Source organism: Rasamsonia emersonii, assembly GCF_000968595.1.
Source record: "Rasamsonia emersonii CBS 393.64 chromosome Unknown ctg1118621760445, whole genome shotgun sequence".
Classification (NCBI taxonomy): domain Eukaryota; kingdom Fungi; phylum Ascomycota; class Eurotiomycetes; order Eurotiales; family Trichocomaceae; genus Rasamsonia; species Rasamsonia emersonii.
The window spans coordinates 1-23,722 of record NW_013562993.1 but is presented as its reverse complement, the minus strand read 5'-3'; the positions used below and the strand labels follow the sequence as shown (position 1 = coordinate 23,722).

The window sequence follows — 23,722 nt, the reverse complement described above, 5'->3', positions numbered from 1 at the left end:
GTTGTTGTTGTTGTTGTTGTTGTTGTTGTTGTTGTTGTTGTTGTTGGCTTGGTCAGTGAATTGCAATAAGATCAACTATAAATTATGTCTAGAGAGATCAAAGACAGCATAATAATTATCCCAAGCAGCTGGTAGTGATATGGTCTAAAATAATATCTCGAATGTGAAATCACTTGTCTCACACTATCTAACAAGCTGACATTGCATGACAGAAGTGTTTAATAAAATTCTACGGAATCACTTGGGTTTGGCCTTTTTTTCATGTCAGCTTCAACGTCGCAGCGACAACTCGAACTCCAGCAATAGGTGAAGAATACTGGGAGATAGGAAGAAAGAAAAAAAGAAATGAAAAGAGCAAGAAAGGGGGAGGAAAAAGATAAAACCCTCATCCACTCGGGCTTGAGAGTATCATGACATTTGCAGAAATGACAGGAACTTTGTCACAAATTCGCATCCGACCCAGAACAAACTGGTGCAAGAAAAAAAAACGAGAAAAAAAACTAGATATAGACATCATCTAATCGAAAACAATGTATGAAACTGGATATGGCGCTGTCATGCTTTAGAGGTTATACCCGGTCACTAAGGAAGGAATACCTAGAAAGCTCACTACCGTAAGAGATTGAAAAAGAGCGTAAGACGCTCATATTCCTTCTCCACCTCGAAAGGTCCAAAATTTGAGGAGTTGCGAGAATGAACAGCGACCATTTGAAAGTCCACCTTGGTTACACCAGGTGTGAGTCGTACGTCGTATACCGGTTCTGTCGCGCTGGAATTGGGCTGCGGGGCGACATGGATATTATGCGTACCGATAAGAGCCACAAGCTTTGTTTGTCTCTGAGGTGTGCTTGCGGCAACTTGGAGGCGGAGGGAGACAAAATTGTGAGACGCAGGAAGGTTTATAACCAAAGACTCCTGACGATTTGTAGGAGAGGCTGGTATACTTAGACAAAATCTACTTCGAAGGTCCAAGTTCGGACGTGTACACACGGTCACATTAGAAATCAGAGCGTGGGTGGCATCTGCATGCATTTAGCTATAAATCAGAGAAGTCTTCACAACGTACTGCCTACCTTGACCAGGTGGCCTCACAATAGAATCCAGAGGCGAAATGTGCAGCACTGAATGAGCATCCACAACTTGACCTGCCGGATTGGATGGTAGCCACGGGCTAGTACTTTGATCACCTGAAATGTCAATCGCAGGAGGTGGTATAGCGGTTCCCATTGCGGATGACACGGGAGTTCGGTTAGGAGATGTAGAAGCAGGGTTGACAGACTCATGGCTAGACTCGCGAGAGGAAACAAGACCCAAGCTAGCGGAGGGCAAAGCTTGAGTTTCATTATCAAAGGTTGCAACAGTGGACCGAGAAGATGACGAGGCAGAGACACCCCGTTGAATCGACGCCGCCCCCTTCTCAGAATTCGATATCGGACTTGCCGCCGACTTTCGCAGACTTCTCGTAACTGGAGGTGTTGTGCGAGTATGATCTTCTTGCCCATTCGAGCCTGCCCTGACGAGTTCTTGCTCTCTTTTCAAAGCTTCGTTATCAACAGATACTCCCGGCTGCGGGCTGTCTTCAATTAAAGCCGCGCTTGGTCTTTGGCCAGGCAGTCTTAGTGTCAATCTCTGGGAGGATGACTCAGGAGTTTTACTAGCACCCATCTTCAGTCTAATACGTGGAACTGCACCGTCTCTATTTGTCTGTGCCGACTCAGTTACGAACCTTTTAGCTTCTGCGATACGACGCTTGAAATAATCCTGCCACTACGGTCAGCCTCGAAAAACCTGATTTTTACAATCACTTGCCTCTAGTACACCAGCGAAAACAACTATTTCGCTATCATCTTCGTTAAACTCTCGCGCATTGCGCCAAACAAACTCAACTTCGTCCTCAAACGACTGCCAGGTCGGAAAAGCAGTTGTTTTGGAAAATGGTTTCCTCCCATCCATCCCACGGACTTGTTTCTGAATGCTCCGCAAGGAGACTGGGTGCTTGATGATGTCGTAGTACTCCTTATACAAGTTACGATCCGGTTTGTTGATGAACGGAGTTGCTACATATCTTCCCCTGAGAGCACATTAGGAGATACGAAAGGGATAGGTTTAGGAGGGGATTCTCTTTCTCGTCGGTTAATGACTCACTGCGAATCTTTCAGGTGAAGTAATTCTGTTATTATCCTGTCTTGGGCCTCCTGGAGACTATCGCCTTCGAAACTGCTTTCTGGCTGGACATTATTTTCCGCCGGAGGCGTTGAATGTGAATCTCGTGGCGCTGATAGAACGGTCTCTCCCTCCATATCTTGATGATCGCGCCTGTCTACTCCTTCATGACTGGGGTTCTCTGGTAGTTTGTTTGGAAGAGGGGTGGGAAATGCGACGTATTTAGGATTCTTGTAGGCGGGGTTGATCTTCGGCATGTTATTTGAAAGGATTTTTCGGATCCGCTCCGCATCAGCGAAGATGAGTGAGGACTTGTCGTTGTAGAATTTGGCATTGCTGACCATGCGTTTGAGATCACTCTCAAGAGCTGTAACAGTAGGATACTCATAGTTGTTCAACTTATTCTGCATGCGACAATCATCAGTAACGTAACACGAAAGAACGCAAGAAAGGAATTGCATATCAGCTGATCTCAGTTGCCACGCTAGCCGGTACAGTTCAAGCAGACGGAGCGAATATAAGGATATACTGGATCTCTCGACGAAGCCAGAACTTACTTCAACCGTATCTATAGCTATCGGGAGCGCGATTGCTCTATAATAATCTGGATTTTTTTTCTGCACCAACAGTTAGATGCGGGCATGTGCAATGAATAAACCCTGCAGGAAATACAACTTACTCGATCTGGTAGATGGAGAAAATTGGTCGCAATGAGTCGTCCGCTGATGCAACGAGGGGTCAGTCACAATGTTACAGAAAGTTTGGCAATAATTCAGCTTGTACTTCTTGTCCGTGGACTGTTTAATATGCGCTAGCAGCCTTAATCCGACCTCTGTCGTGGCTTGGGGTGTTTCTGTCTCTGTGGCATGACCATCCTGCTAAAGTCATTGATTGAATCAGTATCGGCGACCATGAATTCTCCTCGTTTTATGGGAATCGAGACGATAGGCGCAGTGAAGAGAAGAGAATTGCAGCAATTTCAGGTAACTCCGCATCTAAGATTGCTGGCAATAAGGGTCGTTTCCCCGTGGTGTATCCCCAAGCCCCGGGCTCCGCCGCTCAGCGCGCGTCTGATGACGGCCTTGCGTTCCGCAATCGCTGATTCTCCAGACGCGGACTATCGACGAAGGTCTGATGCAAGGGTTCGAGTGATGGTTGAAAGTCATAGGGGTCCGGACACTTACAGATACCTTTCGCCTCTTCGAGCTGTGAGGTGTCGAGTCCAGGGAGCCCGCAGCGCCAGCTCTTCGTCTGGGGTTCATGGTCCTGCAAGTGGGAGGACAGAATTGAATCGCAATGCGCTGGCCGGTTACGGCAAGACCCGTCAGACGAATCTTGAGTGTTGCACGGCGCACAACTACAGCTCTCTCTGCGAATTGAACACCGCAGACTGTTCCATGGAATCAAGGCGTCTTCACTTGAATGTGATATGACGGCTAGGACGTCCTTTGTGTCCAGAAATTTGGCATAAATCTCTGCCGCCTTCTTGTCTTTGTGGTTGAGAAAGCATGACATATTATGAAGGATAATTCTATCTGAATGAAATCAATTATGATAGAATATAATCTCCAATGTCTTCAACTCTGCAGGCAGTTTGTATCACACCTGTTGGTAAGCCTTGTCACGTGCCTATGGCACAGGCTTCTACTTCCACCTTGGTCACATCATAGATTGGGCAAAGACAATGTGAGCATCATAGATTCTGGCTTCCATTCTCCTTAATTAGGCATCAGATTCAGCATGAATCTCCTGCGATCCATCATTCTTATTATGTTGCATCCCGGATCAGGATATGACAAGGCTTGCTGATGCTGTGGTTGGTATGTATGTACCATTATGCAGACTAAAACCTTTGAGATTAAAAACAATGTACAGTATCATACGACCCACCCCCACAGTACATTAAGTATCTTTTTTTTGGCAGGCTGCGTTGTACGTTCTGTAGAATTTTGAAGGTGGAAAGTTAGCGAACTGATATTTTAATAGTGGCTAATAATTTGCCTGCTGATTGGTATCAAAAGATGCTCATACAATGTCCTTGAGAGCCCTATGTTTTGTTATCTTTCCCATATATATATATATATGTGACGCCATTCCCCATCAAATATCTGAATATTGTATTTCCATTCACGCCAGTAACGTATAATCATTAACTTGATTGGTTTAATCCACCTTGTCATTCTCAGCCTTGGACTGGTAGTCCTTAACACCCGATATCAATGCGGGCCATTAGCATCACCCCCACTACACCGGGGATATACGGAGTAGGTACCTAGGTATGAAATATCGATTTCCGTTTTTGCATACTGACACGTGTTTTTATAAACGGTAGGTAAGAGATATGGCGATAACTACGGCAAAAAATATACAACAAGGGACATAGTATAGGTAGGAAGTCTGCCTAGAGTGAGAGAGACAAAGAATGCGTGTATCTAAAATATGAAAAAAGTAGTATACTCCGTATGTATATGGTGAGGAATACAGGTCGAGGCCGCCCAGGAAGCAAACAATAAAGATTATATAATAATAGAAAGGTCATGGCATAGACCAGTATCTTCTCTTCCAAATCAGTCAGGCGAAGCGAGACCTGTAAAGCTTGTTGTTACATACCACTATTACCTACCAGGTAGGTAGGCACTATGCCCGTCCACTACAGCGGTGTTTCCATGTTTCCATGCCCAATCTGGATAAGAACGGTTCTCGGAGCTCTTGGCCACCACCATCTTCCTGTTTCTCTACACGCATCACAGCAATCTGATCTCAAACAACTACAAGAGAACGCTAATTCCCAGTGGACTTGACCATCTTATCCAACCTTCTTTCCACAATCAAAGCGCTCTTTCTTTCTGTTACCTGCGAACTCTATCACACGAGAAGACTCGTTTTTTCCGACAAATATGTCACACATGGACATTGACCTGAGCAGGCGGAACAAAAAGCCACGTCTCCTGCTAGAATCAGAGCGGGAGAAGCTCGAAGAATTTATCGACTCTATTCACTATTCCGCTCGGTGCGTGATTATCTTTTCATACTGAAAAACAAAAAGACGTATGGAAAGCGCTAAACAAGGGTAGATACTCCGACGACGAATACGAATATCGACACGTACAGTTACCCAAAAACATGCTGAAAAAGATCCCTGCCGACTACTTTGACAGCTCAAAAGGCACATTGAAACTTCTCTGGGAGGAGGAATGGCGAGGTCTTGGTATCACTCAAGTATGTTTATCACGGCTGTCCGGGGAAAAAATAATTGTCGCGCCATTTATATCTGACTGCGTGTATTAGAGTCTAGGATGGGAGCACTATGAAGTTCATGAACCGGAGCCACATATCCTCCTTTTCAAGTACGAAATTCATATGTGCCGATTGCAAGACTGTTCTAACCATTTGCGCAGGCGCCCGATTAATTACCAACCTCCTACATCGCAGTAGCGTCTGAGTCTCATTTCGTCTACTGTGGAATTTTCTTGGTGTTCTTTTTCCAGGAAAATACAGAGGCGACAACCTTACATTGCAATTCAAGGATGCCTGAACAATATAGTGCTTAGGAGTATCTATCTGTTCTCAAAATGAGATATGATACGCTCCTTTCTAAGACACGAATTCAAGCAACTATGTTTGCCCTTGAATCAATAAACGCTAAGGTCTCCTGTGAAACTTGAGCGGTTTGGAAGACTTGGTCCTACGTCTGTGATGACATTCAGACCACGTTGTTGCGAAGCCAATCCTCCCACTGAGCGGCGGCAAAACTGCTGCTGATACCTTTTTCCTCAACACCCTATGCAAGCTGCAGTTAGTATACAACGGCAATTGCCTATTGTTATTCTGACAGCTACAACTCACGTTAAAGAAGACAGTCGGGGAAACATGGACGCCCACAACACGATTTGCCTGATACCACGTCAGAGACTTGTGGCTCAGATAATAGATTGCTGGCTCAAATGACCTTCGTCATCAGCTTAATGTCATTTGTCACCCCATTGCCATTGTTTAGGCTTCCATCCTCGCCCGGTTTGTCGCTCACAATCAGCAAGTCAAGAACTCGTTTCTCGTCAACGCCAACACTTGCTGCAATTCTTGCCAATCGCCTGTATGTGTCATTTCGCGTCTCGTTGACGACATTAACGTCAAAAAATTCGGTTTGTTGCCTGAACAGTGCCCTGCTGAATTCCCAGAACTTTTCCGGAGCCACTTTCAAGACGGCCGCACCAGCCTCATGCGTCAAGGTCGACGAAGGGTGCCAAGGTTGGATATGCTGACGAAATATAACCTGGAGCCTATGCTGATATTTTTCAATGATAATGGGTCTGACGGAGTTGTAGAAGGTGTCGAAGAGCTTCGCTGAGTACTGCGGATAGGTTGAGCTTCAGTGACATCTGTAGTTTCAAAGATCCATAGAGAGACTAACTGGACAAACATAGTCAAGATCTGTGTGGCAGAATGTCATTAGTAATTCTTCGCATGTTCTAGAGACATTTTTCCCATGGTTTCTCACAGAGTTCAAGCGTATGTGGTGTATCGTTCACGACGGCCGCCGCCGCCTGCAACTTCTGGCCGCTGAATTTAGGAGGAAGAGCCATGATTTCCCAAGGCTTTTGTAAATGAGAATGAGTTTTGGAGACTATGAAAATAATGTAAGTCTTACGAGCAAGGGATTAATCAGAGTCAGGTCACAGCTATAGAATAGCGGAAGGAGGGGCAACGGCGCTTGTGCCGCATGGTTATGTCATGCTTATCGTAAAGGTATTCCCGACAAACACCATGAATGGAACCATCCAAATTGTTAATTTTATACCCTAGAAATGAGGCAGAATACTTGACTAAATGGCCAATCCTAAAAAAAGAACACAAATATCCGTTCCAATAGAAATTTAAGGAGACCAAGAGAATCATAAATATTAGCCCGTCTGACCGACAGATGGTCTCAGACGTCTCTGCGACGTCCGAGTGGCTTCTGAGTGTACAGGTTGAAGTCCTTTAACTGCATCGACACAGCAGTCCAACTCCTTGTAGCTGGATCATATTCACCAGACACCTCGATCCTGCAGTATCCCCGTGGACCTTTCAGACCGACAGGACCGGTAATGTAGAACACGCCTCGCTTTGGGGTTGGACGATAACGAGACCAGGATTGTCTCAGGCGCCATTTAAATGCCATTGAAGCCTGATGTAAATCGGAACCAGGTGCAAAACTCGGAAAAGGCAGTCTCTGTAGAATTGATATGACCAAAGAAGGGTGGGGACGACTCGGGCTCTCATTATGTGGAAGACCTTCCTTGAGTGAGTTAGAAGTAAGTACTTCGTGATCTGACAAAGACGGCATATCCTTCTCAGTTGAATTTTCAGTATTTTGCTGCTTGGCTGTTTTCGTCATAAACATAATGGAATTGTCAGAATATCGAGGTCCCTCAACATGTAGAAATTCTTTTAGCCGTTGAAGCTGCTTGTTCCAGAGGACCTTGAAAGCATCACTGGTAGCCAAGGCAACAGCAAGAGGTAGCAAAACCTTCCGAATTCGGTCACCTTGATCAGGAGCGATAGGTTTCGACACCCACGACACATGGGTATCCGAGATTTCCAAACTATCATATGTTTTTTTTTAGTATGCCGGTTTTCCACGGCCGAATAGAAACTTACCCTGACTGTTCGTAATGAGGTGGTGCGCGATAAGGGAAGCGATGAACGAGCCAAGATTCGGTAAGCGTCAACGGGCTTCCCAAGAGGCGCCTGAGCTGTACAGACTCTGACGCCTTTCTCCAGACAATTGCGGAAAGTTCATCTATGGACATAAGTACTCGGGCAATCAGGAAATGGGATATCGAACACATACCTCGAAGCGACTTGAGTCGCTGCTTATCTCCAGCTGTTTTCACAAATTCCTGCCACTCAATATCCGATGGCGCATAGAGCTCTCCAGGTCGCATCCGGGGCCATCCCAAAGGAATGAACATGAAATCCTCTTCAACGGTGCCATCTACCCCTCTTTGAGATACATTTTTGTTCGCTGTCGTATCCTCAGGCGAATCAATTTCAATATCCCCATCGAATTGAAGAGATAATAGCGAGGTCCATATGTAGAATGCAGCGCCGTAGAGCAAGCATGTTGTAGCAAACCGTCTTGTAATCAAGTTAATCAAATGCGCCTATGAGAGGGACAATAGAAACTGAGCAAAATACCTAACCCACGGCCTCTTGAATTTTACGTGGTGCACATTGGCCAACCCAATGCTATGAGAGAATGCCCGACAATGTCGGAAATGAGGTGAAGGGCTGCAAAGCGGCCGCCTGAGCAGAAGCATTGAGAACTTGAAGTCTCCAGATATACACTTATCTGAAGGACATGCTTCGTCTACTTCAATGTGGCGCTAGCTGCAAAAAGAGGGTAAAATAAAATGAAATCCGACCAGAGTCATGAAAGAAGACGTTTACACAGACCCGGCCAAAGAACCTCCTGATAAATGGCTTGTCGAATTCAGTGCCGGGTTTGGTTGCACGTGATGTCCGTTACTCACTGGTATCTACTAAGCTGCATAACGATCTCCCAAAAATAACTTCAAGCTCTTCAGCATTACTGATTGGTCTCCGCTGCCGACTTCCATCTGTGGTCGGCGGGAAACGTTTAACGCAATAATCTCTTCAATGAAAGGGTGCAAGTCATCAAAAGATCGCGTTCATCTGTCCGCAGCGGCTTTGTCTGTACTCCGAACTTGGACCCAGAATGCAATACATAGCAAAGTTCCTGACCCTATGTCTGGCAATTACATTGACGACGACAGCATACGATGGGGCAATATATACATTTGATTCTGGCAAAGGGTCGAAGCTCTTGCATAACGATGTCGTACGCGAAGACATTGCCAAACTAGTCTTGGAGCAACGAATGAAACCAACTCGATCCACTTCACTCGGAACTGTTGATGAACAAGTGGTGGAGTTATTGAACCACATTGGAGGACAGCAAGTCCCACTCTTCAGCGATGAGGGATTGCTTGACAGCCGACAAAGATTACTTATCGTCTGCGAAGGGGTAGATCACGAATCCGGTGAGTAGTATTTTGTCAGAACCAGGAATTCCTCAGCGACAGCTCATTAACGCCTTTAATCCAGTATCAGCCATAACTAAGGCACACGAAAATAGTATAATCATTCCTCAGATACCTTCCAATTTCATCGATGGCGATTTCCTTAAGGATCTTCTTGATTTTGATCCCGTCACTTTTGGAGACTCTAGAGCGTGCGTCTTTGAATTTAAGGAAGGAACAGAGCCACGAGGGTCAACTTTGAACTTCCTTGTAAGGATATCACTGGAATTCAACATCTACGGACGCGCTTCGCTGACTTAGTAAATTCCTAAAGGAAATTCGAGAATGTCTTTCACGACATTCTCTCTTCGGAGGTGTTGCTGGCATCTTAAGCAGCGACTCTCTCGCTAGCTTCTCTCATGTCTCGGTGGATTCTTGGGTTGGAAAAAAGGGCACGGCTGGGATCTTGAAACTTGACTTTGAGGTATCTTCTAGCTATTCTTCAGCGATGAGCCCAGTACTAACTTACATGTCTATAAACAGGCAAACCATGTAGATCCACTATCTCCAGCAAAACTCTTAGACTCTCTTTTCAAAAACTCCTCCGCATCAGCTTCAGAACTTGAACAAGAAATCACTGTTCTTATTTTGCCTCTTAGGTCCTCGGGTACTGCATCAAATCGTCAGCGTCGATCCGATTGGAGGGAATCGTTATTGTCGAAGTCTTCCAATCCACTCTTTTCTGCGCCGGATACTCCCATAATGCCAAAGTTGCAGCAATCAAAAACCACGCCATCAACGCTTATGCCTGTTTGTCATGCCTCAAATTCTTCCTGCGTTACTGCCACCAATAACTGTTCGGGTCACGGGCATTGCTATCTGAAGTATGCTTCCAAAGATGAAGCCATCGCTAGCGACTGTTATGCGTGCAAATGTGAAAAGACCGTGATACAAAACCCAGATGGTACTGTTAAAACAGTTCAATGGGGCGGCGCGGCATGCCAGAAGAAGGACGTTAGCACGCCATTTTTCCTTCTGGCGGGCATCACAATCCTCACTGTCGCTGCTATTTCCAGCGGAATAAAGATGCTTTTCAGCGTTGGGCAAGAAGAACTACCGAGTGTCATAGGTGCTGGAGTTGGAATCTCTAGAGCTCAGAGATGAATCTCATACTCAGCCGCTTTTTTTATCCGGTGTTTCTTCTATTTCGCAGTAAGTGGGAAAATATATGGCACTGGTTTACCGAGGCAGGAGTCTTGGGAATACCTGTAATTCATTGTAGATACAAGTTGATGGGCATTTAAAACATCCGAGGCGAAGAACACTGGAGAGCTGTTGTTACGTTACACCGATTCAAAGGGCAAAATTTGACTAGTTTCATCAAATGGTATCACTGCCAACATCTCGAATGTAACAGAGTAAACTGTAAAACAAGCCAAGCCAGGTACTATCCTTACGATGCTAAACGCCTCCTTCGCTGAATGACGACATTCACATCCAAATTTTCTCTTGAATCAAATAAGAGCAAAAAAACAACCAAATTCACCAACACCGGTACGGTACGCAAGGGACGCAAAAGCAGCATCCCAATCCTTGGGGACAAAAACCCAAATCGGAAGATAACCAAGACGAGAAGTCATCACAAAACATCAAGAGAAAGTCGTGTTTGTAAAATCAAGCACATATGTTCATCAACATCCAGACACGCCCTGGTAATAGGCGAGATAACAAAGAAAGCACATATTTGTACAGCATTTGCACAGTGTAAGTAAGAAGGTATATATGATTCAGAAAAAAAGATCGTCAATGGCCCAAACACGCGCCACCAATTCAACAACTGAAAGGTTCAGGCTGCCTGGTAGAATATACCCTCCAAGATACATTGAAGAGACCCTTTGGAACAGTCGATAGACTTCCAATTCAGGTGGTAGATCCGGATTCGAGCTGACGAGGGGTAGGAGTTTCCTCCCCAGCCACCGGAGTACGCAATGGTGAGTGATTGCCATGCGCGGGGCGTTCGCGGCTAAGACCATTGGATGAACGAAAGGATGATCTAAGTACTCGAACAGCTGCTAATCTTGTCCTCCAGTTTCGCGCCTCGGTTCCATCAATAACTGTATTTGGAGTGTCACGGCTGTTGCTCGAGTAGTTTTGCGTATGCCATGGGCTTCTACCGTCCTGTACATGTCGAGAAGATCCATCCCTTTCCTCAGAGGGAACTATCGCCATAAACCGCCCGGGGAGTACTATCCTCGCTCTGAACGGATTTGCACGACCACCAATAAGCACAGCCTGTGGCGGGTTTGGTGTATTAGTTCGGCCTGTGGTCCGACGCCCAAGGCGCTCAGCTTCCAACACAGTTTCAGGACCTTCGGGACGTGGTTTTGGAACATAGTAATCAGCTTTGCAGAGCGGACAGCATGCCCGCCGGCTTGTTAACCAAGGGTCCACACAGGATGCATGGAATGCATGACCGCATGTAAGACCTCGTATGTCATCATCGTCTTCGATGAGGTCTAGACATATTGCACATGAATCACCTGGACTAGGTAACAATTCTGCCGACACGGCCATTCGGATTTGATCATCATCGTCATCATCCTCGAAGGCCTGTGACTGCTTCTGTGGATGGATCTGCGAGCCCTTTCCAGAGGGGTCACAAGCCATGTCCGATCTCGAAGATTCAACCAGCATGCCAGTGTCGGTGGCAGCCTTCTCGTCTGTTTTGACAGTTAAGTTTTCGGCGTGTTCAACAAGACTAGACGGCTCTATTGGATTGGGATCATGGCATTCACGACCTTTGGTAGGTGTGGATGCAGTTGGCGCTGCTGACTGCGAGTCGGCAAGCACCGGTTCTATAGCAGGTGAAATATCTCTATTCTCATTCTTCGGTGTCTGTGGTCTGCTGGATGGCGCCATTATCCCGCCCGCACTTGGAAGGCCTTTGTCGAGACGAGACGACCGCCAAGCTTTATACTTCATAAGAGGAAATCGCTCGTTGACTTCCTCCATGGTCATCAGCTTTTTCTCTCTCCTTCTTCTATGAGTCCTTGGCGCACTCATCAAGTCAATAGGTTCACCGGTTTCTTCATTTCGTAGCTGACGATTTCGTTGATTGTATCGGAAACAGTACTTCACACCAACGATAATCCTATATTTCAAAAATCAACAGATGTCTTTCCATGGCATTGTAGAGAGCAGGAGAAAAAGAAAAGGCGTATGCAACATACCACAAGTTTGTGAAGACAACACCAAAGCCCAGGGCAACAAAGAACAGGAGAGGAGAACTTGTCGGTCCACCACCGCCCCCGCTTCCATCTCCATTGTTCCCGGTACTCGTAGGGACGGCGCTAGAACTTGTCTGAGAAGGGGAAGACATCTCAGGTTAGATGAGAAGTCCAATATGAATGCTTGGCAAACAGAAACTGAGGCAAAGGACCACGAGTGGTCGTTGAAATAAAACCGCGGGTGCAACACGCAAGCGAAATATTCACAAGTGATAAGAGAGGATGTAACCGGTTTGGATGCAATCCTGATGTCCCCTTTCACTCCGGGAACTGATACGATCGAAGAGCTAGTCCCTTCCAGTTGAAGGACAGGACTGAGCTGCAGCAGCGATGAATACCAGAAAGATCCGAGAAATTAATAGTCCAGACCATAAAAGGGCATCTCTGTGTCGTGTTATTCCATCGAAAGCCAACCGCATGAAGCGACACCCAGGGCCCGCCGGGGTAAATTCAACAAGTCGATTAACAACCGCCAGCCCAGAATAGGGAATAGGAATATATCTGGAAGATGAACCTGAAGACAAGATGACAATAGTTGTGTGATTAATAAGAGAAGAGACGTTCAAAAAAAAAGGCGCTGTTCTAATGAACGAGTCCACGATGTCCTTAAGGTCAAAAGAACATTGCTGATTGCCGAGGACAGTATGTACGTTGTGCTGGAGCGAGAAGGTCCACGAGTGTCAAGATTGCGTTGCAGCTGGTAGTGAGCGAATAATGCGATCGTAGAATGAGCCACCCCCGAAAGATGCGATGGCCAGGAAATAGGCGTGTTGTGTTGAAAGTAGTTGACCGGAGAGATCTCACTTTTCAATCTTGGAACTGGGAGACTGCACTGAAACTGGTCACGGGCTCGCCGGATCACCGAAACAGGAGCCTATTGCAGTCAATCTCGGACGATGAGACGACAACAACAACCACCTTACGTTACATTGAAGGACGACATGAGATGTCTAAAAATCATCAAGATTAAGAAGTGGAGGTCTGGGTCATCAGTACTGATTGATTAGCAGGCTATGGTGATTGAGTCTTGCCACCGACTGATAGTCTAACAATTCCGAGGAGAGTGAGGAGAGCGCCACAGTCGCCAACCGGACAATTTCATCTTCAGTTACTGGACTTTGTTCATGCATGGGTGTCGACATTGATTTGAAAACTCGAGAACGATTCACAATACACAAAATACGGGCAGTTAATAAGTTACTTGTAACAACAAGAAGGCCAATGTGTCAACTTCCAGTCGAGGTGCCCAGAGTTCAATTAGCCACACAATTTATTGCTATCGTGTCCTGTCAAGATTCAAGAGAAACATATCAGTAGACACAAAGTGCCCATTTCCCCACTAATATCAGTGGATCGGTTTTGTGTAGAAATTGTAGGATCTCCGGAACGGCAGAACAAGAGCGGTGGGGAGGGGGGGAGGGAGGGGGCAAAGGAGAGGGAAAGGGAACGGCACACACATCTTGACATGCTGTTGACCACTGCAAGAGAGGAATTCGCAGTCTCGCAATAAAGGCATCTGTCCGCAAACCTCCTTTGGGACAAGCCTATCATGGCTCATTCCGGCGAACAGACGTCTAGAAATCCAGTGGTATTTTTTGATATAGCTCTCGGTGGTGAGTTTTACTTTTTAAGTAGTGACAATGAAGGAGGGAATAATTACAATCGATTGGAAATGAATACATTCCTTTGAGCAGAGTCATTCTTTAAAGCACTTCTTATCTATATATCATTTTTTTTATCATTAAACTTAACCATGGCATGTCTTATACTGATAGCGAATGTTGGTATGACCATAGGGGAACCATTGGGTCGTATCAAAATGGAGCTCTTCGCAGATGTTACTCCTCGTACTGCAGAAAATTTTCGCCAATTCTGTACAGGAGAGGCCAAAGATAGTCAAGGACGGCCACGAGGGTACAAAGGAAGCAAGTTCCATCGTGTGGTATGACCATGTCACCTCCTAAACTTCTTTATCGGTCATGCTAATAGTATCGTTGAATAGATAAAAGATTTCATGATACAGGGAGGCGATTTCATTAATGGCGATGGGACAGGCAGCACTTCAATCTACGGCGGCCAGAAATTCCCTGATGAGAATTTTATTTTAAAACATGATCGCGCAGGATTACTGAGCATGGCTGTAGGTGTTCATCCCTTCCATAATACATACATAATACTTTTTTAGATGCATATCTAATCTTCACAGAATTCCGGGCCAAATACAAATGGATGTCAGTTTTTCATCACAACAACCGCAACACCATTTTTGAACAATAAACATGTTGTCTTTGGACAAGTTGTTGACGGAATGGATGTTGTCCGAATGATTGAGAACACTCGAACAACCCGAGATAAGCCAAATCAGGACGTCACAATAACGCAATGTGGGGAGATGTAGACATTGTGTTCTTCAATACTTAGGTAGGCTATGACAATGGAGAGAATACAAGTACCGGTATCCGTTCTAAAGACAAAAAAATGTATCCTATTTCCAAAATAGTGTCTTCACCAATAAACACATGATATCTATTTAACGCCCGAATCCTGTGTAATATAGGTTGATCCTTGAGAGGGCTACAGACGGTGCATTTGACCAACGTCATCATAGGGCAAAGGTCATTTCTTTGATACCTACAAGTGAAACTTTTTCAAATATTCCGTGGCGGCGGCAATTGCTTCATCAACTTTATCAACATTGGTGCCATTGCCAATGCATGTAGGAGCCTTCCCTCCGGCCTTGCCTCCTACTACGCCTGAAACAACGCCCGCCCAATCGCTCGCTGATGCTCCTAGGTCACTGGCAACCTATTCCAAAGCGTCAGTAGTAGCTCTATAGACTAAACCTTTGAGAAAACTCACCTTAGATACGTAACACCCATGAGCGACTTTTCCCTGCTGAGGATCCGCAGCAAGCAAGTACACAGATTTGTCGCTCAACTTTGATTTGACATAATTCAGTGACTCACTCACAGCTTTTGAATTCGCTGATATTGGGAGCTTCGCAACAAGCCACGACCGGTCTTTGTTTTCAGGAGAGTGGAAAAATGATGTTATAGTGTCGAGGGCCTTCTTAGATTCAAGCTTTTGCTGAGCTTTCTGACCCTCGATTACCTGTTTATTGATCTGGGCAAAACGGTCCCGAAACTTTGCCTTCTGTACCGCCGATATGGAAAGTTGGTTGAGTTCGGTTTGAACCTTCTTTGCTTCCAGCTCCTTCTGAGGACCCAGTTCCATTGCTTCAAGATTGTCCAACCGTGCTTCAAATTCTCTCGCCACTCTCTGCACCTCGTGGGCATCTTCTCCGGTTACAGCAGTTATACGACGGATCCCTTTGGCGATGCCGGTTTCTTCAAGAATGACTAGATCTTTGATATCGCCGGTTTTTTGAACATGGGTCCCACCGCAAAATTCAATACTTACCCCTCTCCAGCGTGGATCCTTGACATTCTTGAGTATCTCTTCGAGTTCGACGCCAACAGAGACCACGCGCACAGGATCAGGATATGTTTCTCCAAACACAGCACGGACCCCTGTAATCTCCCGAGCTGTCGCTAAAGGAATTTCTTTAGCATAAACTGTGCAATTCTGGCGGATGTACTCCGTCGATATCTTCTCGATTTTGTCAAGCTCATCGTCCGTAACCGCAGATTTGTGGGAGAAGTCAAACCGAAGCTTCTCAGCTGCAACTAGAGAGCCCTTTTGGTCTACGCCATCCCCAAGGATCTCTCTCAAAGCGAAATTCAAAATATGCGTTCCAGTATGGTTGTTCCTAATCGGCCGTCGACGAAGTTCATCGTACTCGCAAATCACAGAGTCGCCGACAGTGAATGAACCATATTTCATGAAACCCGTATGAAGGACATAGCCAGCGTAAGATTGGACATCACCCACTTCAAGTTCTGCCTCCCCATCAATGATGATCCTCCCAGTGTCGTTTTCCTGACCACCTTGTTCTGCATAAAAATTGGTACGGTCAAGAATGATGCCAAGTTGTTCGCCCGGGGGAACGTCCTTCGTCGATTGAACAAATTGCTTGCGATAGTAGATAGCTTTGATTTGAGAAGTGATATTTCCCTGTTCAAATTTGGCCCTGTCATCTGTCTTCGGAACGTCGGTCATCTTCTCCAGTTTTCCAAGGTCATGAACGTCGAGTTTGACAGTATCCGCTGCGGCTTGCTTCAATCCCCTACTGGCCTCCTTGGCTTTCAATCGTGCTTCTTCAAACTCCGCATTATCGATCCGCAGACCCCGTTCCTCAGCCATGATTTGAGTCAAATCGACAGGAAATCCGAATGTGTCATATAACCTCCAAACATCGGCGCCGTGCAGCTTGTCAAGACCCTTCGCCTTCGCCTGTTGAGCGTAATGTTCGAACTGCCGCTCGCCCCGATCCAATGTCTTGGAGAACGATATTTCTTCCTCATCCAGTATTTCCATAACTTCAGTTTGCTTCTTCCTTAGCTCTGGGAACATACCGCCCATCTGCTCGACGAGAGTCGGCACGATCTTGGAGAAGAAGCTGCCAATCTCGACCCTAAAATACTTCCGAGCATAACGAACTCCTCTTCGTAATACCCGGCGAACAACGTAACCCCGACCTTCGCTGTTTGGAATAGCTCCATCAGATATCGCAAATGCCAGAGTCCTTACGTGGTCCGCCACCACACGGTAAGCAGTATCAATGCCATCAGGATCATCGGCTCCAAAGCGACCTCGATATTCCCGGGCGCCGGTGACATCCTGAATAGTCTTAAATAGAGGCGAAAAGACGTCTGTATCATAATTGGATGATTTTCCCTGAAGTATGGAAACAAGCCGTTCAAAACCCATGCCTGTGTCAACATGTCTGTTAGGCAGGGGCCGTAAAGATCGGTCCGCTTCACGGTTATATTGAATGAAGACATTGTTCCAGATTTCTAGGACGTCTGGATCATCCTGGTTGACGAGATGGGCAGCATTACGGCCACCAATCCGGTCGTAATGGATCTCACTGCAAGGTCCACAGGGGCCTTGATCGCCCATCTCCCAGAAGTTATCTTTCATATTGCCCGGGAGGATGTGATCGTCAGCGACTCCAACCTTTCTCCAAATGTCTCTAGCCTCCAAATCAGGTTCCAAGCCACCGGCTTCACTTCCTTCAAAATAAGTAACGTATAGTCGGTCTGGGTCCAGGCCATAGACTTTAGTCAGCAGCTCCCAGGAGTAGCTGATAGCTTCTTCCTTAAAATAGTCACCGAAACTCCAATTCCCCAGCATTTCAAAGAAAGTCTGCGGTTAAAAAAAATCTTATCAGCCGTTTGAACGTTCTGAGATATATTAGCAAACTCACATGATGATAACCATCCTTCCCCACGTCGTCCAGGTCCTAGATTCGTCAGTAACCTCTATTCAGTTTCTATATATATATATTTTTTTCAGTATCTCTCATACATTGTGTTTACCACCTGCACGGATGCACTATTCAGAATTAGCCAGGCCATCGTGAAAGATGTGAAAAGAAAGCATTACTTACTTTTTGCGAATTGACAGCACGCTTCAGGTGTGCGAAATCAGACTGCGGATCGACGGTTCCCAAGAAGATTGACTTATATTGATTCATTCCAGCATTTGTGAAAAGCAGAGTAGGGTCTGAAAGTGGCACAACAGAAGAGGAGGGAACTGCACAAAGGATTTTCGTTGAGCAAAAACCATTTCAAGTCATAGAGAATTTTCACTTACCAAACGTATGCCCCCTTTTTTTGAAGTAGTCCAAGAAGGTTTCCCGCACACGATCAGCTGTCCACTGGGGACGATCTTGATTAGTCGAAGCCATCCTGAAGGAAATGCGATTGTTGAGAAGCCGGAGAGTGGTTGCGTTTTGGACAAGAGAAAAAGGATGGAATGTTCTGGGAATCGACCGGGATGGCAAGAAAAGGTGAGTCACGGCCAGCTCCCCATCCCTCAAGAACCTCAGAACTCGCATCAAGCAACCCCGGTTCAAGATCGACGCTCCCCAACAGACACGTTCAGATTGGCCAAATTTCTAGTTTTTCTTCCGCGAAGCCTATAAGAAACCTTGAGAGATCGACCTGGTTCTCTGGAGGTAGTGAATGGCGCCAAGGTTCCATGCCGCCCCTGCAAAAGTCTTGCCGGAAGCGCCCTGCGGACAGCGACCCAGACGGCGAACCACCCGTAAAGAAATTTGGACGTCTGCACATTGGTACCTTTCCACTTCTTTCCAAGAGAGAACAATACATATGTATTGACTAATGCTTCATTTAGGTACATTGGACAACGACAACACCAGCCATGAGGTAGCAACCCAAGAATCGACAACTGGGGAAGACTCGCGGTCGAGCGATTTTATGCTGCTGGATGATACGAAGCACACAGCCTATGTTTACGATCTAGATCGGGAGTTGGAGGAAATAGAGGCTCAGGAAAAGCGCATTTCATTTCTGCCGGAGATCGAGAAGACACTGAACTCCATCCCGAAGGCTGTTCTCAAAGACCCGAAGCCGGACAACGAGATCGTTCTTTACCGAGTACCGACCTCGCTAACAGTCCCTGAAGAAAAAGATAGCGTTCGGAGAGCTATCCTGGAATCTAGAGCACGCGCCAGAGCACAACAACAAAGGGAGAATGAAAAAATTCATACTGCAAAGGCTGACACAGAATATAGCAAAAGCACATCTCAGAACTCTGCCAACGTTTTACTGGCGTCACCAGAAGATGGTAATGATGTAATGGACATCGATACCGAATCATAATCGAATTTTCTGCGGAGAGTTTGTATTAACCATTCACTCACTACAAATAATCGCTCAAGGAAATAACTATTTTTGATGATACTGACAAACGGCAATGGAATAGCATAGCTAGCAAATAACCTTTGTTTTTGTCGGACTTAATAATCATGTGGGAATGGGCTGCTTTTGGTGGAAATATCTAGTTTCATCGCTTCGCCTGGCATAGGCCCGAGGCCACCATCACCGCCGCTGGAGTCGCTAGACTACTGATCTTCTAGTTTGCTGATGGACTTTCCTGTGCAGAGACTGCCTAGCCGGCATGGTACCATTACAGTAAGCTATGGAAATCAGTGGCTTTCTGAAACTCATGTCTTGTTGACAGGTCAATAAAATATACAAAGTGGGGAAGGAATATGAGATTCCAGTCTATGCATTTCCGTGGTATGATAGTACTCGACTGAAGATGCCAATGGATTCCATTGATATCGAGGATAGAACCACTGCACAGTCTATCGGCATCCTAATAGTACAATCAGCATGATTTATCGCAGATAGATTCACTTTGTGGTATCCTAATGGAGGCATTTCTTTCCTCATCCTCAATCGACCATGCGAATGGCCTGTGATAACCCAGACAAGGATGGAAAGCACAAGAGCTCCAAAATTGCCCATTTAATAATGATTATGGTCTGTATATTCTGACTTGGCAATTAGTAGGAATATTAGTTTTTAGGCATATCAGGATAAAATCTCTCATGCCTCTTCCTCATAGAATATATTTCAGAAGTATCCTGCCTTCTGGGAAGAAATAAAGGTATCATTTCATGTAGAGAGGAGAAATCAAAAAAAAGGGGAGAAAAGCAAATGATAAATCTAAACCAGACCATTTAATGCCAATGACCTTTTTTTTTTCCTCACAGACTTTGGCAAGAGCACCACAATGCAAACCAATTCAATGCAAATTTATCAAATTAAATTCATGTTTAGACCTGCAGTTTGCATAAGAGAACTGCAAGTGATAGCAAGGAGCACTTACTATCACAACACTGAGACTGTCCAAACACCACATGTGGTCCCAAAACCTGTATTATCACACAAAGCACCTAGGATTTATACAGTACTTATAGCTAAAGAAGTGAAACTATTTATGATTCTCAGCAATCTAGAGTAGTTGTCAAATGTCCTTTCTGGTAGATATTTGGCCTTCTTACCTCTATTATAACATCCTATTTTATTAGATGATGCCCCCCTGACAAGCTGACTACTGAATTCTTTAGCCCTAATATGCTCATAAAGGACTTTACTAGTAAGACCCTATGAGGCTACAAGCATCAGGTTCAGGGTATCAGTCTGCTGAAACATGTACAAACATATATATAGTGCAATTAGATTACTATGCCTTAAGGTAGATTTTTACCCCATACTATGACAACAGAATATGAGCAGGTTCCTAGACAAAATGACAGACACAGACCATTTTGGAATTTGTTACATAGCCGGTCATCTTTAAATCCGATGTAGGCATTTTGTTATCTGAATTTAGGATGGGATATTGCGAGTGTTTGCAACATATAAAAGAATTAGTAGGAAGTAGCAGGAAGCCCACGTCAGAGGGGGATAGAAACCTATAATGAGGAGGGAGAATGGCAAGGTCTTTTAAGGTTTTATTATTGAGTCATGCTTAAGTAGGTACCACTGCAATAATATTACTTAATATGGTAATTTTTCAACTAGGGTTGCTGTTCTGAGCAGGGATTCATCCAGACACCTTTTTTTTACTAATAATATCTCTGCTAATTATTTCTCTAGGTAAAAGCTCTAAAATCATTTTAGCACACGAAAATACTAGGAATTTTTATTGTGGGTTTTAAAAATATGACATCCAAGTGTTCAAAATAAAAAAATATGCAATTCAGCTCACCAGTATTTTTAGTAGAAGCTCTTTACATAAAATTTGTAGGGGTTTCCTGAGTAATTGTGTGTAGAATACCTCTCTATTTAAGCCTTTAATAAAATATACATATACTTTAACTTGACTAGTTATTTTTATTTTTATTTTCAGTTTCATTTTCTTTTTTAATATATTTTTATATAATTTACTAGAATATTACTCTTAATTTGTTAAGAGTTAAAATATGGATAGAAGCCGAATACGACTACAGAAACTTTGGTGGCGGGGTGGTATTTTTTACGCTCCTTCAAGTTAGGTAGGGTTTGGTGGATACCTCCTAATACCTTATCTCCTTAGGTTCCTAACATAGTGCCCACTGCCCACTACCTTAGGTACTACCAGTACTGCATCCAACTATTATTTTGGCATCTGGAAATAACACATCAGGTCACGAAAAATTTTCCCTCAAGTCCAAAAGCGATTATGAGAAAATATCATACACGTGTTTTTTATATGGATTTGATATGAACGAGACTTGCCAGCTCACATGAAATCAAAATACTATGAGTTCAAATCAGGCTTCTAGTACGCTCTTACAGAAAGAGAAACGCAAACGAGAAGAAACAACTCTTGGTGAGAACGAAAACCATCATCACCTGACAAAAAGAAGCGATTCGGAAGAGACCACAAAACGGCAGAAGTTAGCAGGACCAGCATCGCTTCCAGTTGAAGCCAAAGATCATGAAGACAAGAGTTGTACCCCAGTGGATGACAGTAACAGCAGTAGTGACGATGAAATTGGGCCCCGGCTGCCACCTCGAGATAATTCCCAGCCTGCTAGTGGAATAGATGATCATACACATCGTGACAAGAGCACAGACCAAAATGAATGCAAGCCCCCGAGCAGCGAAGTGTCTCAACGAGATGAATGGATGATACTTCCACCAGATAAACAATCCTGGATGTCAAATATTGATCCAACAGCCCTTCGTGGTCGCAAATTCAACACGGCTAGATCTGCTCAGACTTCTGCCAGAGGCGGGCGTGGTCCAAGTACAGCATGGACAGAGAACCCTGCACAGAAGAAAATCCGGCTTGAGAATGAGGTTCTGGGAATCCAAGATCCATCGAGAAGTGACCAGCAGGGACATGCAAGTGGTCCATCAAAAGTAGATGATGCTACAGCTGAGAGAATAAGGTCGTTCAATGTAAGTCTTTGCTGCCCAGATGCCATCAGAGGTGCTAATGACTCTACTTAGGAGAAAAGAAGGAAATCATCGCTTTATGAAAATCATAAACACAATTTGCAAGAATTGAATGATGATCCGAGCTCTCGGCCTTTTGACAAAGAAAAGGATATTCAAGGTCCTTCCAGCATAACATCTGCAAACCGTCGGGAAATGTTGAGGCGAGCTGCAGACTACAGTTCTCGCTTTTCAGGGGGGAAATTCCTGTAGGTGTCTTTGTGTATGTGTGTGTAAGGTCATTTAACACAATTCTTGTCACTGGCTAGGTGTGGGGGTTGGTAACTTAAACAGAGTGATTATGACTTAGCTGTTATGGAGATAATACACTGTCAACTGCCTACCTTACTGGAGTTTGCGGGTGCCAAACTACAGTGGATCCACTGTCTATAGACTGTAGAAAAAAATTAGATGTATATATAAATCTATACAGAGTACTATCTGTGCACAGCCAGGTGTCTCAGATAAGTATGCACAGGATATTATCACATAGGCAGTATAGAAGGCAGTAATTGCAATCAAACAAATGCCCTAGTAAATAGTTTCCTTCTTTATATAGTCAAATTTATTGAATTTGGTTGCAAAATGCTTCAAGATTTACAGTTGTGTTGGTGGTTGAATTTTTTTCTCAGGGACCGCGCAGCTCGGTGGTCTGCACAGCTCGGTGGTGGATTATGTTAAGTAAACTATGCTTACTAAGCCCAGGCACTATAGATCAGACTAATAGGGTCCCTAGGTGCCATTTCCTAGTAGCTATTTTGGATTCCTTTAGGAATTCAACTAGACTTCCCTGGCCTTCTTTAGAAAATAGATAGAAAGATTATAATCTTTTCTATCTACCCTAGAGAATGCTCTATATCTGGTGTCTCTATAGGCTGGGCAGTAGAATAACAGATGATATAGGGTCTGCTCCTGGTTGGTTTGGCATAGATTACAGGTTCCACTATTATATGCAGGTAGCCTAACTAGGTATGACCTGAAATACCTATGACCCAGTTTTAGCTGAATAATAGATGACCATAGTTGCTTAGTCAGCTTTAATAGGCTAACGTAATCCACCACCGAGCTGCGCGGACCACCGAGCTGCGCGGTCCCCGAGAAAAAAATTCAACCACCAACACAACCGTAAATCTTGAAGCATTTTGCAACCAAATTTAATGAATTTGACTATATAAAGAAGGAGACTGTTTACTAGGGCATTTAAGCCGATTATGGCCTGTTTGATTGCAATTACTGCATCTTGGTGGCCTTCGAGTCCGTGGTCTAGATGATTCCTGTAGTTGCTCCTCATGCTCTTGAGCTTTTTGCTGTCCTTCAGCACCTGTCAAGCTACCACCAGTTGCTATAAAGTATCTTGATGCCTCTCGCTTCCTTTTTAGACGCT

The 23,722-nt window shown here is 44.8% G+C and overlaps 9 protein-coding genes across 9 annotated transcripts; 5 read left to right on the top strand and 4 right to left on the bottom strand.

Moving 5' to 3' along the window:
* Positions 1-609: 609 nt before the first annotated feature.
* On the bottom strand, positions 610-3,425 carry T310_6778 (Polybromo-1; the record flags this gene model as incomplete). Its single annotated transcript, XM_013470422.1, has 7 exons — positions 610-1,022; positions 1,074-1,704; positions 1,789-2,071; positions 2,146-2,567; positions 2,721-2,767; positions 2,843-3,038; positions 3,348-3,425. The coding sequence occupies 7 exons, from the start codon at positions 3,423-3,425 to the stop codon at positions 610-612; spliced, it is 2,070 nt and encodes a 689-aa protein (XP_013325876.1).
* A 1,635-nt stretch (positions 3,426-5,060) lies between these two features.
* T310_6777 (Uncharacterized protein) lies at positions 5,061-5,598 on the top strand (the record flags this gene model as incomplete). The annotated part of the gene is made up of 3 exons (XM_013470421.1): positions 5,061-5,173; positions 5,238-5,382; positions 5,452-5,598. The coding sequence occupies 3 exons, from the start codon at positions 5,061-5,063 to the stop codon at positions 5,596-5,598; spliced, it is 405 nt and encodes a 134-aa protein (XP_013325875.1).
* A 1,492-nt stretch (positions 5,599-7,090) lies between these two features.
* On the bottom strand, positions 7,091-8,465 carry T310_6776 (uncharacterized protein; the record flags this gene model as incomplete). The annotated part of the gene is made up of 4 exons (XM_013470420.1): positions 7,091-7,748; positions 7,804-7,945; positions 7,997-8,283; positions 8,344-8,465. The coding sequence occupies 4 exons, from the start codon at positions 8,463-8,465 to the stop codon at positions 7,091-7,093; spliced, it is 1,209 nt and encodes a 402-aa protein (XP_013325874.1).
* Positions 8,466-9,950: 1,485 nt separating this feature from the next.
* T310_6775 (uncharacterized protein) lies at positions 9,951-10,669 on the top strand (the record flags this gene model as incomplete). The annotated part of the gene is made up of 3 exons (XM_013470419.1): positions 9,951-10,202; positions 10,318-10,400; positions 10,633-10,669. 3 exons carry the CDS (start codon positions 9,951-9,953, stop codon positions 10,667-10,669), a joined length of 372 nt encoding a protein of 123 aa, XP_013325873.1.
* Positions 10,670-11,108: 439 nt separating this feature from the next.
* Positions 11,109-12,567, bottom strand: T310_6774 (RING-8 protein; the record flags this gene model as incomplete). The annotated part of the gene is made up of 2 exons (XM_013470418.1): positions 11,109-12,339; positions 12,419-12,567. The coding sequence occupies 2 exons, from the start codon at positions 12,565-12,567 to the stop codon at positions 11,109-11,111; spliced, it is 1,380 nt and encodes a 459-aa protein (XP_013325872.1).
* Positions 12,568-14,024: 1,457 nt separating this feature from the next.
* Positions 14,025-14,873, top strand: T310_6773 (Peptidylprolyl isomerase; the record flags this gene model as incomplete). Its single annotated transcript, XM_013470417.1, has 4 exons — positions 14,025-14,088; positions 14,251-14,417; positions 14,478-14,615; positions 14,682-14,873. The coding sequence occupies 4 exons, from the start codon at positions 14,025-14,027 to the stop codon at positions 14,871-14,873; spliced, it is 561 nt and encodes a 186-aa protein (XP_013325871.1).
* Positions 14,874-15,106: 233 nt separating this feature from the next.
* T310_6772 (Alanine--tRNA ligase) lies at positions 15,107-18,287 on the bottom strand (the record flags this gene model as incomplete). Its single annotated transcript, XM_013470416.1, has 6 exons — positions 15,107-15,280; positions 15,335-17,743; positions 17,805-17,840; positions 17,906-17,932; positions 17,988-18,133; positions 18,194-18,287. 6 exons carry the CDS (start codon positions 18,285-18,287, stop codon positions 15,107-15,109), a joined length of 2,886 nt encoding a protein of 961 aa, XP_013325870.1.
* A 293-nt stretch (positions 18,288-18,580) lies between these two features.
* On the top strand, positions 18,581-19,224 carry T310_6771 (uncharacterized protein; the record flags this gene model as incomplete). The annotated part of the gene is made up of 2 exons (XM_013470415.1): positions 18,581-18,674; positions 18,737-19,224. The coding sequence occupies 2 exons, from the start codon at positions 18,581-18,583 to the stop codon at positions 19,222-19,224; spliced, it is 582 nt and encodes a 193-aa protein (XP_013325869.1).
* Positions 19,225-20,918: 1,694 nt separating this feature from the next.
* Positions 20,919-23,023, top strand: T310_6770 (uncharacterized protein; the record flags this gene model as incomplete). The annotated part of the gene is made up of 7 exons (XM_013470414.1): positions 20,919-20,921; positions 21,037-21,063; positions 21,307-21,384; positions 21,694-22,302; positions 22,354-22,547; positions 22,772-22,806; positions 22,971-23,023. 7 exons carry the CDS (start codon positions 20,919-20,921, stop codon positions 23,021-23,023), a joined length of 999 nt encoding a protein of 332 aa, XP_013325868.1.
* Positions 23,024-23,722: the final 699 nt, after the last annotated feature.